Source organism: Polyodon spathula, chromosome 14 (assembly GCF_017654505.1).
Source record: "Polyodon spathula isolate WHYD16114869_AA chromosome 14, ASM1765450v1, whole genome shotgun sequence".
Taxonomy (NCBI): domain Eukaryota; kingdom Metazoa; phylum Chordata; class Actinopteri; order Acipenseriformes; family Polyodontidae; genus Polyodon; species Polyodon spathula.
In genome coordinates, this window is record NC_054547.1 from 15,159,862 (window position 1) to 15,176,264 (window position 16,403).

Here is a 16,403-nt window from a genome sequence, read left to right on the forward strand (position 1 = left end):
GGTTGTGTGTGTTCATCTTTGTCTTCTGTCTCTCTACAGGGTACCCCCTCCATGCTCCTGAAGCCTACTTTCCCTACTTCCGAAAGCATAACGTCACCACCATCATCCGGCTGAACAAGAAGATTTATGACGCCAGTCGCTTTACAGATGCAGGATTTGACCACTATGACCTGTTCTTCGTTGACGGGAGTACGCCCAGCGATGTCATCGTGAGAAGGTTTTTACACATCTGTGAAAGTACGGATGGTGCTGTTGCAGTACATTGTAAAGGTATGGCATCTTTTAATATACTTGAGTGGTGATCCTTTTTTAAATAAAATATTCTTTTTTTTATATACACTGCTGTGCCTAAGTCTTAGACATGCTGCATTTTTCTACTCTGAAGCATTATGAGCATCAACAATTTACTCAAAGCCTCCACTAGTGCTTTCTACAATTATAACAACCTTGACTTGCATAAAGAAGGAAAAACATTAAGCTAAGTAGCTTGCGTCACTTGATTTTCTAGGTGTGTATCTGAAGCATAATCAACAAGTACAGAGAAACAACATTTGTAATTGACAAACCCAGGACTGGAAGACCCAAGAAGCTGTCTAACAAGGATGAGCAATACTTGAAGATAATATTCTTAAGGAACAGAAAGAAGACAAGCGTTGAATTGACAGCAGAACTGGCAGAAGGCACAGGTGTCATTGTCCATCCATCAACACACCTTTGACCATTGTTCTATAGTCCAATTTCTGTGTTCTTGTGCATATTTTAGACTTTTAGTCTTGTTCCCCTTTCTTAACAGAGGTATTCTTACTGCAATACATCCTTTAAGTTCTGATTTCAAGAGTGACCTTCGTACTTTTGATTTGATGGACAACCAGACCTGTGCCTACTGCCAGTTCTGCTGTCAATTCAACGCTTGTCTTCTTTCTGTTCCTTAAGAATATTATCTTCAAGTATTGCTCATCCTTGTTAGACAGCTTCTTGTATATTGTGTGTATTTGTTGATATTGACTATGAGAAAAGTAGCCACAAATGTATTATTTAGTTCATTACAATTTTTTTCTTCTGATTTTCCATTACTGTTAAAACATGAAGACTGTAACTGCACTAATTTTCCACTTGGTGGAGATATTTGCTTAAAGACAAGATGCTGTTTGGTATGAGCCATGATCACATAGTATTAAAAGCTTTTTTTTAGTGTTTCAAAAAAATAAGCCAACAGTCTTAGTTTGGGCACAAGTATTTTATTAATTAAAAATACCTTCATGAAATAATGAAAATTAAAGCTTTGAGAATAGGGCCCCATGTCTGTTAATGGAAAAATGATTTTCCACTTCATTGCATAATGTATAATAAGCTAATAGGAACATATTCAAAAGAACCCAGAATTTCTATGAATCTAGGGCAGAAATGTGTGCATGTATGAAATGCTTATACAGCAGTATATTGGAGATTCTGTTTGGTGATTTTATAATTGACCACTCGTAAATTTCTTCTTATAAAGAAGTGCTGTAGCTTTTGGAAACTGATTTAAAATATATTGTATCCTTTCCTTCCAGCTGGCTTGGGGAGAACAGGGACATTAATAGCTTGCTATCTAATGAAGCACTACAAGTTCACAGCCACAGAGGCCATAGCATGGATCAGGATATGTCGACCCGGGTCTATCATTGGACCACAGCAGCACTTTCTAGAGGAGTAAGTACATTTTAAGCTTGAGGTAAAATAGCCCTAGTTTGTGTAAATGCAGTGTGTTTTAACCAGTGAGACTTCCAACACACATTATGTTTTTAAGTTTTCCTGGTTTGTTTCTGTAAAGACTGCTAAATGTATCTGAGCATTTTGGAACTGCCCCAAAGTAGAGTGTGAAGTGCCATGGAATTAAACCGGGCATCGGAAAGTTGTAAAGTCATTGGGAGAAATACTGGCAGGATAATCATAAATGAATGTGGTCATGATTTTTAGCTGATAATTGGTTGAAAAGTGTTCTCGTCCAGCCATAATACAAGACCTGTGACCAGTGGCATGTAATTCACCCTTATGTGCCCTTGGCCATGAATTTTCAGTTTTTATTGTAGGTTTTATTGTAGACACCAGCTTGAGCATAACCAAGATCATGCTGAACATGCTGCTAAAACTATCAAAAAGGTGCTTTAGTGCCAAATACTGTTTCATTATGTACTTTAAAAACAGTGTGATATAACTGGATGGGTATACCCCAGGTATGATGCAAGTTAAATAGAAGAATTATTCAAATATTCTTTCATTCTGAATTAGGTATAGTTTGTACCGCATTACAGCAACTAAATCTCAGGAGTACCCCCTACCACATCAACTCGCCTTTAAAGGAACAAGAGAAACAACAGTGTGTGTGTGTGTCTGTTCTTTATTTCAGGCCTCATTTTATGCATTGGCTTCCTTTACACAATATCTTTGGTCATTTAAAAAGTGCTCTTGTCAATGAGTGCATCTCAACATATTTAGGAAATGTGTTGTAAGCTTGTCATGTTGCTTCTTAAATGTATTGCTACTTGTTAGATACTTTTAATGCTACTGATACTCATGATCATCCTCTGTTACAGCATGGTCATCAGCAGAGGCACTGTAGAAACACACTAGGGGCAGACCGGGGTCATGTGCTACTGAACTAGAATTTAGAGTTCCTCCTGGGAAACAATTGTGTTTAGTAATTCTCTTCGGTTTGTGGAAAAACACTTAGCACTTTATCAGTATGAGATGGTACTAAACAGAAGCCCTATCTTGCATGTGATAATTTTAGTTCATGGAAATTAGTTTACAGTACATCTCTGACACGGAGAAAATCTAGCCCGGAGCCAGTGAGGTGCATTATAAGTCTTTATTAGGGTGAGAGTTTGGGTTGTGTAATATATTGGCATTAGGCTGAAAAAGGGAAGTTTTAGTTAAACGTTGGTTTATTTTATGTTATGCAACCAGGGGAGGTAGATGTGGGTATGTGGGTGGGTGGGAGGTTGTCAACCAACTGGGATTCATAACGGCTGACAAGCATCTTGTCTTCTGGGGAGGAGGGAGAAGAAAGCAGTAGGTGATAAGAAACGCAAGCTGTTCGGGGAAAGAGAAACCTTAATCCTGCCTTTTGGAGTTTCCCTCAAACATGTAAGCCTCTCTATAGAGAACAATAGCATTTTTTGTTATTTTTATACTAGACAGTAATAGTCACAGTAAGGTTTATAGCCTTTCTGTGCTTCAGACACAGACTCTATATCGTCTTGACTGCCAGTAGGTGGTTTACTGGCTGCAGTGATAGCTATGTTTCTTGACTGCAGTACACAAGGTTTATAAGAAAGCAATAACACATAACGGTGTGTTCAAATATGATCTAATATCCACACAGCTGGGAGGGGGCGCTCAACACCAGGTGAAGCCAAGTGCTGTTAAACAGATTTGAACCACTTTTTTGACTCCCTGGAGTGTGTTATTGTGCTTCTAAAATGGCACCCCCACCTCCACCCCACCACTTCCAAAGTGAATTGTTTGTCAATGGAATCTGGTAGAATGGTTCTGAAAGTTCCAAGCTCTGTCCGTATGCTGACGTATCTCCACAGGTTGGAACGCTTGTTAGCCATGAAACTGCACCCTCTATTCTTGCCATTTTCTGATATATGATAGATGGGGGGAGGTCTTCAGTGTTGTACTGAGACGAGTCTTCTATATGGTGCTGGCCACAAAAATGGAAATGTTGAATAGAAATTCATTGTTTTTATATATAATTTGCTCTTGATTATCTGTAACTAAGTAATTATTGCTTTGAGGGTGAATTATAAATATAGCATGCTTTTAAAAAAAAAAATTGATTGGCTACGTGTGCTGTGGCTTCAGAAGATGTTTTTGTTTTTAAATGTTTGACACATTTCACACTGCTGTAAATTCTGTCTTATTTTTTCATTGCGTTGCTTTGGCATGCTATTGAACATGAAAACTGTAGGTCATTCTGTTTAGTAAGTTTGCCTACCTGACCTTTTTGCTTTTCTTATGTTTTACAAATCTTTTCGCTCAGGAAACAAGCCAGCCTCTGCATCCAGGGAGACGTCCACAGGTCCAAACAGAAGCAGAGGCCGCTGGATGCGGGCAGGGTCTCCAACATCATATCCAGCATGGACGACATCTCCATCAGCGGGACCCTTCACAAAACACAGAGCATGGACCGGGTGCAAGAGGTGAGGACATGTTTTCTAGTTCAGGGCAAACCCCCACCACACAGGATTTGGAAGCAGTGGTGTTTATATGATGATTATAGAGTGTGGTACCAAATGAAGTGCTTCTCATCTTATCCAAATGGATTTGAGAGCTAAGACCCCCTGTGGTTGACCATGGGGTAATTGAAAAACTGTGGTGATTTGGGGAGGTGGAGGGATGGGAATCAATTTAACAGAAAGAGAGATGAGTGACAGGCCAGTTGTATTTTTTTTTAAACGATTGACACCTCATTTCATGTAGTAAATGGGAGCAACTTGGAGGGATTTGTGAATTGAAGCAGTTTTCTTTGCATTTGCACGTGTGCTTTCTTCTGGGATACTAGCGTTCATAATTCTTTGCAGCAGCAATGGAAAGGAAGTTCTTGGGAAGGTCTGTTTCTGGAGCTTGTATCCGGTTGAAGTCATAACTTTCAATTGTAAACAAACATCCAGACACGCTGATTTAATGTTGTTATTTCATGGTGGCACACCTATAATGTGTTTTTAAAAATAATTAAGTAAATGTTTACAGTAATAATAGTGTCTTCCATTCAGCTCCTTGGATTAGCAGTTGGCTGAACTTGCCTGCTTTTAAAAGATTAGTGTGAAATATAAGTACTTGACCTGTAAATTATGCTTTACCAGTACCAGAGATCAACATTGCCCCCAGCAGCACATTCTGATCCAGTGATGGTTTCATCTGTTTTCAGTTTAACACTTCAGTGTCTGTTGTACACACTCTGAGGATGACTTCAAAGCTTGTTAACTTTGTAAAGCCTTTGTCTTGCAACCTTGCTTCATAAAAACAGCTTGAGGGATATTTTCAAAAGCAGCTAATTGTTTGGCAAAAAATAATCTAAGCAGAAACAAAAATAGACAGTTATACAGAGCAGATCACAGGATATCCAACAGCTAAATGTATGAAATAAAGCACCATTTCAATCTCGTCAAACGTCCGTCATTTACAAATAATGTTATGGCTTTAGCACACTTTGAATAGCCTCTTGTTTCTAAACGCAGGCAAGCAAACTGGCAGTCATGTGTCTGATACATGAACAATGTGTGCTTATGCAGATTTAGTTTTTATAATGTTAATTACATTATGTGCCCTTTTGATATTTGCATTAAGGAGTTTAACCGTCCTCAAAATGAAAAGCACATTTGCATTTATATTGTTGAAAGGCAGATTGTTTAAAAAAATAAATAAATAAATTGTAATGCCAGCTACTTTGATTTATTATTGGTATCATTATTGTAATTATTAATATAGCTTTGAAAATGCTATTGAACAAAAACAAAGAACATGCTTTGCCAGTGTTCTAAGTTGCCTTGTGATGCACTAATTAGACCAAACGCTCTATCGTGATCCATCAGAGAAAGCTGGTTGGTACCATACATTTTAAAATGGTGTAATTTTTATTTTGTGGATGCTTTAAGTGTATGTACAAAGGTATCACGAAATGTTCCTCTGGTCCCTTTTTTTAAAGTAACAAAAACACTTATTCACTGCCAAACATTAACTACTTTAGATGTGTAATGACTGCAATATGGGATACTGACCTTAAGGTTAGGGTTTCAGTGCAGGGAGAGGATTATTCATCATTTTATAACAATAATATGGTAGCCAATCAGCAGTATATTGAGATACAGTAATGTGTTGCTGTGAAAGTGAACAGGGGCTTCCCAAAATGTTTCCTCAGTCATAAAGAGTGCAAATATGGCTTTACTTTCTGGGTGGGGTGGGGTGGGGGGGTAGTACTAATTTCTTGGGGCTTTCCTTTCTTGGTCCTTGGTGACTATGTGTGAATACAGAACGTGACTGGCGTATTTTTAAAATAGAGAAGCAGTCCTTTTGGATCTCATCCAGGAAAGTTTTTCAGGAGAATAGTAGGATGTGATCATAGTTGGATTAACATTAATACTTATGAAAGCAAAACTTTCATGGTGGAATTCATTGTTTAGATCTTTCGGGAGCTGACTTTGTCACCTAGAATGAAATTACTTTGTCACCTCTGATGTATTACTCAAACAGCACAGCGCTTTTTATTAACCTTCCAATGTGTTATCACGACGAATAGAGGTACTACATACACTAGAGGCCTATATTGTCCACAGTGGGCAAACTGCAGGTGAAGTGCTCACTCCCAGTCAATGTATGATGCTGGCAATTTGTCCACAATGGACAATTGGATCCCATATATGTATTAAATTTGTACCCCCAAAATTGAGAACTACTCATCCAAATGTGATGCAACTGTGCATGTTCCGTTAATACCATTATACCTATAGTTTAAAGCATACCTTCCAGTAATTAAGGATGTTGTTACTGAAAAGGGGGCGTGTGTTATTTCTTTTTTTTTCTGGCCTCTTATTGGGTGGGCTAATGAAGAGATGGGTCTGTTTGAATGATCGGTGTCAGCTCTTAACACTGTTTGCAGTGGGTCAGTAAATCGCATGTGGTTTACATGAATAAGACCAGCAGTTCAAGAACTGTCGCTGTTAATATACTGTAGACTACAGGATTTTCTAACCTGCTTATCTGAATTTAATTTAATGAACTTCTGTAACCTTAATTAGTATTTCACACACTTTTTTCAATGTACTACTTTGGGCATCTGATTGCCTGAGCTGTTGAGAGCTATCTCCCTGTTTTTATATCCAGATTTTTCCACCTGCAGTGTGTTGCTTATATCCTTGGATGAGTATAAAACATTTTTTAAATACATATTTGTCTTTTCATTCAATGAAAACTGTCTCTGGTTTAGATATGCATGTATTATGGGAAATGGAGCAGCCTGATTCAATATTCATTTGTCAACTTTTTCTATGGTGTGTTTGCACTAGATTACAGTAAATATTATTTTGTGCATCCAATTTTTTAAATAAATAAAAGCAATCTGAATTTGATATTTTACTTTTAAAAAGCATTTCCTTTGCTACATATTGTTGATTCTATGACACGTTGCTGTTGCTGTATGTGCCATATGTAGACAGTGATTTTGCCACATGCTTCATAAGCTGTTGTTGAGTTCACTCAGCAGCTGTGATGAATGGCACCTCCAGACACGTGATGTTGAAGTTGTTGCCAGAGCTACAGTAAGTTCTGAGGCAATCGTCTTCAAGCCGTTCGATCTTTTGGTATTATTATTATTATTATTATTATTATTTCTTAACAGACACCCTTATCCAGGACAACTTATCAAAATATCACGTTATAAAATATCCATTACAAGTTATCGCATCATAACATACAACATTACAGAATATCATAATACAGATAAGAGCAGATATGAAAGCACAATTAAGATCAAATTCAAGGAAGAGCAAAATAAAGAATACAGTAAATTATAAGTAGGAGTGAGTTTGAGTAAGAGCAGTTCAAACTTATAGTAAATATTTGCTTGTATGAGTAAAATCCAGTAAGAACATGTAGTAAATATGGATATGGATGAGAGTGATTTTGTGCTGTATATGCTGAATGCTGCTGCATGTGGGTAAAACAAACTAATATGAAAAACAATTATATGAGAAATCTCTAAGGATTTGTCAAAATCCCATCTTGTATATAGATGCCACCCTATGTGTCGCTCTCGGAACGTGTTTTTTCATGTTTCCCGGTAGCAGTTCCTTCGTCTTGGTAATTTTTTATAATAAGCCAGTACTTTGTGTGTGTGTGTAGGGTGTGTCTTATTATAACATAAATCATTGTGCACACTTCAAGCACACAGGACAACTCTGCTTCACTTTGTGATCCTCTTAACTAAACTGCACAAAATGGCTTATCTTATAACAATAAGAAACACTATGCACTGAAATGAACTTCTAGTGCATGCACAGAAAGCGAAAATCTCCTTTCTGTTTCGTTGCAGAATGAATTTGTCGAGGACGGGGTTTCAATGACCCAAGGAGACAAACTTCGTGCCTTAAAAAGTACAAGACAACCCCGATCAGCCACAACTGGTGCAGTAAGGTAAGGCTTCCTGAACTATAGCGGGATGATGCGTTAAAACCAGAAATGTCCTCTGTCTGGCAATAGCTATTGAACTTAGGGAAGTTCTTAGGGAAGCACTGAAATTGTGCTAAAGTTAAACGGATCTCACGTGCCTCATCTTACTCGTATATTCATGCTGTATTATAAGGCAGTTGAAAGCATGCTTTTGTATATTGAGAGAACTCTGCTCTGTGGTGCATATTTTAATCCATAAATCTCATTGAGCTGGTTGGGTTTTGTGACCTTTTTTGAACCACCGTCTAACAATGTCTGAAAACTCAACACACTCCTGTATATTTTTTATCAAAAGGAATGTTCAACAGATTTTCTTTCTTGTCATAAATGTCAATGTTTTCTAAAATCTCATCTCCTATGGCTTTGTTATTGGAAAGCAATTGCACAACACAGCTTGAATGACAGACTTTTTTTTTTGTTAACTTTTTCATCGCTTTTGTTAGAGGATATTTACAGAGTACTCTAAAAAATAATTCTTGACGTATAGTTAGCTGCAGGACGAGAAGGAATGTGTGCGTTTATAAATCTCTCTAAGGGAACAAACAATCGGGCATAGGCTTGATTAAGGACAGATTTCTGAAATGTTTACCTTATGGACAAAAATGTATTTTTTAGTTTTATTTTATTTCAAATTATTAATGTTACTATTTGACTGATTGTGTTAATCATTGTACAACCCATTAAGTAACCCAGGCTTTGCTTTGCCTCTGAGTAAATCTTTGTGCAAAACAAGCATGTAGCAACCACATTAAATGTGTAAAAAGAGATTTCCATTTTTGCCTTAACCACATTTAAATGCTGGCTGTTTCAGGTTAGACGATATGAAAATGCATACTCGGTCTCCCTCGCAGCCCTTCAGGTTTGTTCTATTTCTTTACATTGATTCATTTTAATTACATTTTTAATGCTTTTGAGTTCAGTGTTTCATGCAATTTCACACACATTTTGATGGGTTGACCTCAGAAGTGCTATAAAATGAGCTACCAAATTGTCTCTCCAAATCATGAAAACCCTTTAAAACGTGATCCTTAGCCTTTAACAACCAAAACATATTTGTTTTTTCCTCCAGAAGGGCAATTGGGGGCCAGTTGACATCAGCTTTAACAAATGCCCTTACATTTTTATATGGGATTAGAACAGTGACTGTTACAAGGCAACACCAGTAGGGATGCAAACAGTTAACTAACAAGCAATGAGTAATAGATTACTTGTTTTTTAATTAGTACCATGAATATAAAGAGCCAAGTGTATCTCAGCATGATTAATTGTTTTATCACAAGTGCTAGTGAGTGGAATATGCTGATTTGTAGAAATTGCTCAAGCTTTGAGTGCGACTTGATAATTTTCCAGAGAACCTCATAATAAAAAGACATGTCACCTCCTGAGCAGGCCTCCTTCTTCCTGTCAACACTTCAGCACAGATGATGTATTTTTGAGGAGCAGAGAGCATGTTGTACTTAAAACTTGTGTATTTTTAACACATGGACAACATCAGACAGGGATGCCAGTAAAGTGTTTCACAAAGGGATTCCAGATCTCCTACAAGTAAAAAGCAAATTACAAAGTACTTTGTGATTTAATAAAGACTATCGAAGGCTATATCTTGGGACCCACTCGTCAGATTAATGAAACTATGGGCCATAATTAATTAGCATTTACTCCAGTCTTTTTAGTTGAAAATATGTTTTATTAAATGTTCCGTTTTAGTTTTATTTCTCCTTTCATAAAAAAAAAAAAAAATAAATAGGAGTAAACTGGGGCAGATCCAGACTTTCATGGGGGGGGGGGGGGGGGGGGGATACCTGATATGAAACATACCGTTAAAGGAAACAATATTTTGAAATTAACGAAAGTGGGGGCCTCTGGACACCCCCTCCGGATCTGCCCATGGTAAATGAAAGACTGGAGTATAAGCTAATAAAATCCAGCCTACTGTATGTGCACTTCTGAAATGCTATCCTACACGCTGGAAACAAGTCTTGATGATCTAAATTTTCATGGACTCCTGTAATGCAAGGGGTTGTTTATTTTCCTATGTTACTGACACACCCATTTGTTTAACTGTTCATACAGACTCAATACCTCCACTAGTGCCCTGGGTTCCACGTCTCCTCTCAAGTCTTCCAGAGTCCCAGCCTCCAGCTCAGCCTCTGCTAAGAGAATAAGCAGAAGCACGACTGCAGGATCCAACCTGAAAAGGTGCAGCTAATTAAATTAAAGTGGTTTATGGAAATGCAGCCGGCTGTCGTGCAGTTACTATGTCTGATATGTCTGAGAGTGTGGGGAGGAAAAAAAATGACAGGTAACTCCTTTTTAAAAAAAATGTTATAAAGCTTCGGCCTTTTGCATTTGTTTCTCCTTCTAAGTCCAAATATTATTTTCCCTAAGTATAATGCATCTCCCCTGAGGACATGGTCTTGTAATATTGGTTTGCTCATTCCCAGGCTTCTGGGAAATATCCACACTGAGCTGTGTACACAGTAGCTTTGCCTACATGTTTGAAAGCACATATTTTTATCTGATGATCTCGCAGCATGAGTTACCCTAGCCATGCACATTGTGTTTGTGTTTGTGTTTTTGTGTACTTGTGCATTTTTTATGTTTTTATTTCCACAATGTTTGTATCCAATTCAGCTTCTCCATAAACTCCAGTCTAGCCAGTTCCCTAGGTAACATCTATGCTGCTGACGATGACTCGGGGAGTAAAATGACCGCGTCCACTTCTTCTTCATCATCACCATCTTCCGCTACTAGGACGGGTTTCCCCACTAGCCATTCCAGTTTTTCAAATGGCAGCTCTCAGGCAGTTGCTAGTCATTATCACGATCTGAACAACAACCACTACAATCGTTCCACCACCAGCAGCACCAGCAAATGTGGCCTCAACCACTACGGCCAGCACCATTACCCCTCTAGCAGGCAGCTAGACGAATACGGCAACTACCGCTCCACGAACATTGGCCTGCGTTCTTCTACAGCCCGATACTTGAGTCGCTCGATCCCTGTAAGTTGTGTTTTTTTTTTTTTTAAAAGGCTGTTCAGCTGATTTTAATGAAATGGATAGGGTTAGATTCTGGTAATGACAGGAGTAGACCCACAGGTTGGTTTCAGTACCTCAGAGGTTGTTCACAGCCTCTCCTTCCTCAAAGGGGATTGCATGCAGACTATACATAGAAGTAGCTCTTTCAGAGAGCAGGCTTCCTGTCCTATTTTTTTTTTTTTTTTTTTTTTTTTTTTTTTTTAATTCTTGTCTGGTATCCGACTTTTTGAACTATTTTTAAATGTTTACAGATCGGGTTGTACCCCTCCCTGATAACATTAGTTTGCCAGTGTTTCATTTAAGTATTGCTGTCCTGTTTTTAAATTATAATATATTAAATAGGGTAATTATTATTATTATTATTATTATTATTATTATTATTATTATTATTATTATTATTATTATATATAGTTACTCATGACTCTATCTCTAATTGCATGTAGCTTTTTCATAATAACCTATATTGTTCTGCTGAATTTGTAGTTTTTATTAACCGTAAACCACTTTTGGGATTTCTTTTTAATGAATCGGGCTATATAGAAATGAAAACAATGGCTGGGTTTACATGCACTTGTAAATCGACTGTTCAGTCACAACTGTGTGTCGTTGTCACGCGAACACATCATGAAACAGCAAAAGAACATCCTTTGGTCAGCGCAACTTTAAGGGCAGGGTCAATCGCTTTCTCATGATAAAAATAGGTTGAACTGCATTCTGAGTTTTTTTTTTGTGTCAACCCCTTTCCTTCCTAATGTATTATTATTATTCTTTAATCAAGATCTTTGGGTCTTGGTGTCGGTATGTGTATACATGGTATCTTTTATAACTTTGCTTTAATGTTTTTAATTGAATCATTTAGTGTTTTTTTTTTTTTTTTCTTCTGAGGTCTTAATGCACTTGAGCTATTTGCAAAAGAAAGCTGAATAAATTGCAGTTATTTGTTCAGACAGGTTTAGTGACAGTGATTGCTTTAATATCATACTTAAACAGCATTAGAGTACTTGTATGTCTCGGTTCCCCCTTTTAAGACTGACAATAGATATTTTTTTCTGTTACTTGGGCCATCACATACAGTAAGCGTACACAACATGCTGGCATCTGAAGCAAGCTCTAGATTTTTTCAATGTAATTCCTCACTACAGTGAAAGTGAAATGTAGACACTTAAGTGGTTTACTGTATCCTGTATGTATCCACAAACCATCATTTTCGTAATCTGAGCAGGGGTTAAAAATGTGATGGTCTATATCTCTGACTCACAATAGGGTCATAATCTATAACTTAATTGGCTCATGGGTTTCCAAAGTGGTAAAAACTATTTTTTTGTGTGTCCTTAATAACAAAAACGAACCACTTCACCCCTATATGGATCACGATCTATACGCAGAAAGCAGGTAGTACTTGGTTTTTTCTTAGGATTCCATCTGCAGAGAGAGGCAGCTAAAGTCATTTTAAGGTACATTATATTTTATTACATTCATTGAACACCTGTGTGTATACTCTTTATATTGGAAAATACATATTCATGTAAAACGGGATAGTATTCTTCTAATTAGTTCAAGAGGTTATATTTTTGCAACTACAAACAAATTGCAAGAAGTATGTGAGACAGGCAATGTTTTCCTAACTAGGTGCATTCATTTATTTTTGTAATTCTTTTTGAAGATGTCGCACTGCTATTTGTATAAACAGATTTTTAGACGTGTTACTGCGGATTTGGATATGTTGTGGTCCTGGAGTTGGCTCCCAATTTTTACTGTCTAACTGCGTATGCCTTAGCTGCAATATACATAGGCACTTAGAATCACTGTTTGTTTTATTTCGTCCTGCACATCACAAACAACAATATACAAAACAATTAAAAAAAGCATGCATGTCATACTGCTATTATATACACACATATTGCAAATTAAGTATCTTCTTGCTGAAGCGGTTTTTATTTTCGCCAGTGAGGTGTTCACATGTGGCAGCAATGCACTAGCAAAAACTACAAGAAAGTGACGTCAGCTCCCTAGCAACAAGCCTCCTATGTTGTTGGGAATAGAGTATTTCAATACAGCGGGTTTGTGCATTTGAGAAAGGAGAGCAAGACTCATGAAATTAATTAGACTGAAATTGATGAAAAGCAATTGCTCTCCGCTGTATGAATTAAAACGGCGTGCTGCATTTTATGTGAAAAATGAGAAAAAGCAGGTTGCGTAGAGGATTTGTACTGGACTCTGACGAGGGAGTGGTTTTACAGTATTTGTCAGCTTATTTGTTTTTTATGGCTCTCGCTATGTCGGGGCCTCGATTATATAGCAGATTTATATTGGACCCCGACACCCGTGATATATTGAGTGGGTGGTGTATTTGGCAATGAATTGAACAATTAATTTAATAATTTAATCATGTTCCGCTGTCATTTTGTACCATTTGCCATTCAATTTATCATAAATTAATTTAATAGTAAACTAACACTCCATTGCCTTCTACAGCTTATTGTCTTGTGTGCTGTAAAGGAACCGTGCTAACATAACAGAATCATTTTGCCAGATAAATAGTGTTCTGGTTCATGGACAAAGCCACTGTAAAATAATACTGTACCCAGAAAAAAGGATATAAATGACAAATAATCTGAAAACTGTTATAGTGCAGTCAGAACATTTGAAACCAATGCAGTTAATGGAAGTGCAAAATGGGTATAAATCTGTTCATATTAGCTACATAATTGCACAGTTGCAGCTTATTTGCTCGCCCTATAGAAACTTGGTTCCTGTGTTTTTTAAATCCATGTTCAAACCACTACCCACTGCCTTTTCTTTTTTCCCATAATTGGTTTGGATTCAACCTTTAGAGCGTAATTTCCTACAATCATTTTCTCTTTCTTTTTTTTGTAATGGTCTTCCATTTTCTTTTGACAGTTGGATGCAGTGTGTTCTGAGTTTGTGTTCATTGTGTGGAACTGGGAGAACAATTACACTTGCATACACTTTTTCATTACAGGAAGGGTTGAGGTCATTTTGATAAGCGCTGCTCTGGTTGCATGTTTTGTGTTATTTGTAATCTAAAGAAGCCTGTGAACCAGTTACCTTCACTTGTTGAGTTTCACAATATGTTGATGTAGGTGATGTTTGATTGCTTTTTTCCCTTCATTTCTATTTTCTGAGGTTTGTGATAATTCATAGTTGTTCTCAATCCTGTCTCTCCAATGTTTCTCTTGTTTCTCTACAGTAAATCTGGCTTTACCTGGCTTTGGGCTTGCTTTGAGATTGCTTTGAGATTGTGTGGCTGCACAAACGTTTCTTCCCGAGAAACATTAGGTGCAGAAAACTATTTCAAAGTTTTAAATAACTGCTCCTTCCTGTAACAAAGTTGTTTCCTGCTAGCAGTAATTTGCACTCTTCCAAATCAAATCCCAAAAGTAAATTTTAATTTCACCCTACTTTCCTGTTAATTAGGGTGAAAATGTATTTCTCAGTTGTTTCTGATGATGCCTTCACAAATAGTTGTGTTTTAAGTGTGTGTCTGTGTGTGTATTTGTGTGTGTGTGTGTGTGTTTCCGGGTGCCGTCCCACAATACTATATAAGATTATTAGGTGTACCGGGCCCACGCGCAATATTAAGTGCCTCGCGAACATTTACTTGGTTGTAATGTTTATTTTATTTTTTTTGTTGGTATTTTTGTTCAAAAAGTAATTGTTTATTCATAAAAAAACTAATTACGCTGAAGTGAGTGAAACAACTGGAATCTTTTTTATAAGGGGAATTTTGTATTTGTTTTGGCGGTTTAAAAATAATTTCAGATGCTGAACTGAACATTGCCAATGAAAGTGCAGTTTTTATTCATTACACTTCTTGTAATTCTTGTTTAATCATTACATTTTAAAGTAAAATATTACTGCCTGTTTTATTCATGACACAGCACAAATGTTAGTGCGCTGCTCGTGTACATTAGGCGTCTGGGGAGGAGTGTGTTCTGGACGTTATCATAGTTACTCAGTGTGTGCTTTTTTTTTTTTTTTTTTTTAATATCATCCTTTGTTATCTGGGGTAGTAACAGCAGCTACCCATACCAGGTTTGTGCTAGTACAGCTTCACAGTGGCAAGAAAGATGTTATTTGCATGGAATACCCGGTTACTATCAAACTGACTGCAATTTACAGCTTGGTAATGTGGAGAACTGCTGGACCAGTGTTAAGCAATGCAGGGCACAGCAGAAGACATGGTACCATCATACGTGGACACATTTAAAAGGTATGGCAGGAACTATCGAGATGAATTTATAAATGTTCAGCATCAGATCACACAGCTGCGCAGGGGGTGGGTCCAGTGGCAGCGGGCAGGCAGACCGAAGAACGGACAGTGGGAGCAACGGCAACAAAACATCTTTTAACCCCAAAGTCTCTTTTAAGAGGGACGCAAATCTTTTGTGAAAAGCTGAAAGTTTAAGAGATATTTTTTAAAACTATTTTTTTCAAAATGGGATAGGGAAACGCCATAGTTCAGGGAGAAGGAACAGAGTGAGCAGAATGGCAAGTTTTGAATTTATTTGAATACTTTTGCTTTTTTTCACTACTTTAATTGTTGGTGTCCGATTCAGATTCATTCAATATCGCATGCACACTTACATTTCCAAAAAGTTCAACATTCACATAAATCTCTTCGGTCATGTTTATTGCGATAAATTCCAATATGTCTGCCGTTTTTGTTTTTAAATTCTATTGTATGGATATCTGCCAGTGATTTGCCCGTTTTTGAAAAAAGTGCTGACCCATGGTGATATGCTGTAATATCAACACCCCCGTGTGACTTGTTTTGACCAATCACGATAGAGTATTTAAAATATCCATTTTTGTGTGTGTGTGTGTGTGTGTGTGTGTGTGTGTGTGTGTGTGTGTTATATATATATATATATATATATATATGTATGTATCGTAGATAGCTCGTTACCTGTACCCGTTTTATTTGTGTTTTTCTTTTTAATCACTCAATCATTTATCCTTGACCATGACACGTTTGAGTGCCTATGACTGAAGCATATGCACTTAATCACCTAATTGGTGAGACAGTTGATTGGGTACTGGATATGGAGTGATTTCAGATGCTGAATTGCAAGCTTGAATAGAAGTAATACAGAAAATCACAGAAAAAAAAAAAACAATATGTCAC

General features: G+C 37.2%; 1 protein-coding gene across 5 annotated transcripts in view; it reads left to right on the forward strand.

The window, feature by feature from the left end:
- Positions 1–16,403, forward strand: part of LOC121326932 (dual specificity protein phosphatase CDC14AB-like) — a 62,965-nt gene that overhangs the window by 42,581 nt on the left and 3,981 nt on the right. For 2 of the 5 annotated variants that reach the window (XM_041270588.1, XM_041270590.1), the window contains 7 exons: positions 40–270; positions 1,554–1,692; positions 4,031–4,190; positions 8,078–8,178; positions 9,026–9,073; positions 10,288–10,413; positions 10,849–11,218. In XM_041270588.1, coding sequence (XP_041126522.1) covers positions 40–270; positions 1,554–1,692; positions 4,031–4,190; positions 8,078–8,178; positions 9,026–9,073; positions 10,288–10,413; positions 10,849–11,218 — 1,175 coding nt within the window. The remainder of the gene's footprint in view (positions 1–39; positions 271–1,553; positions 1,693–4,030; positions 4,191–8,077; positions 8,179–9,025; positions 9,074–10,287; positions 10,414–10,848; positions 11,219–16,403) is intronic. The other 3 variants (XM_041270589.1, XM_041270591.1, XM_041270592.1) reach the window with 2 other exon arrangements.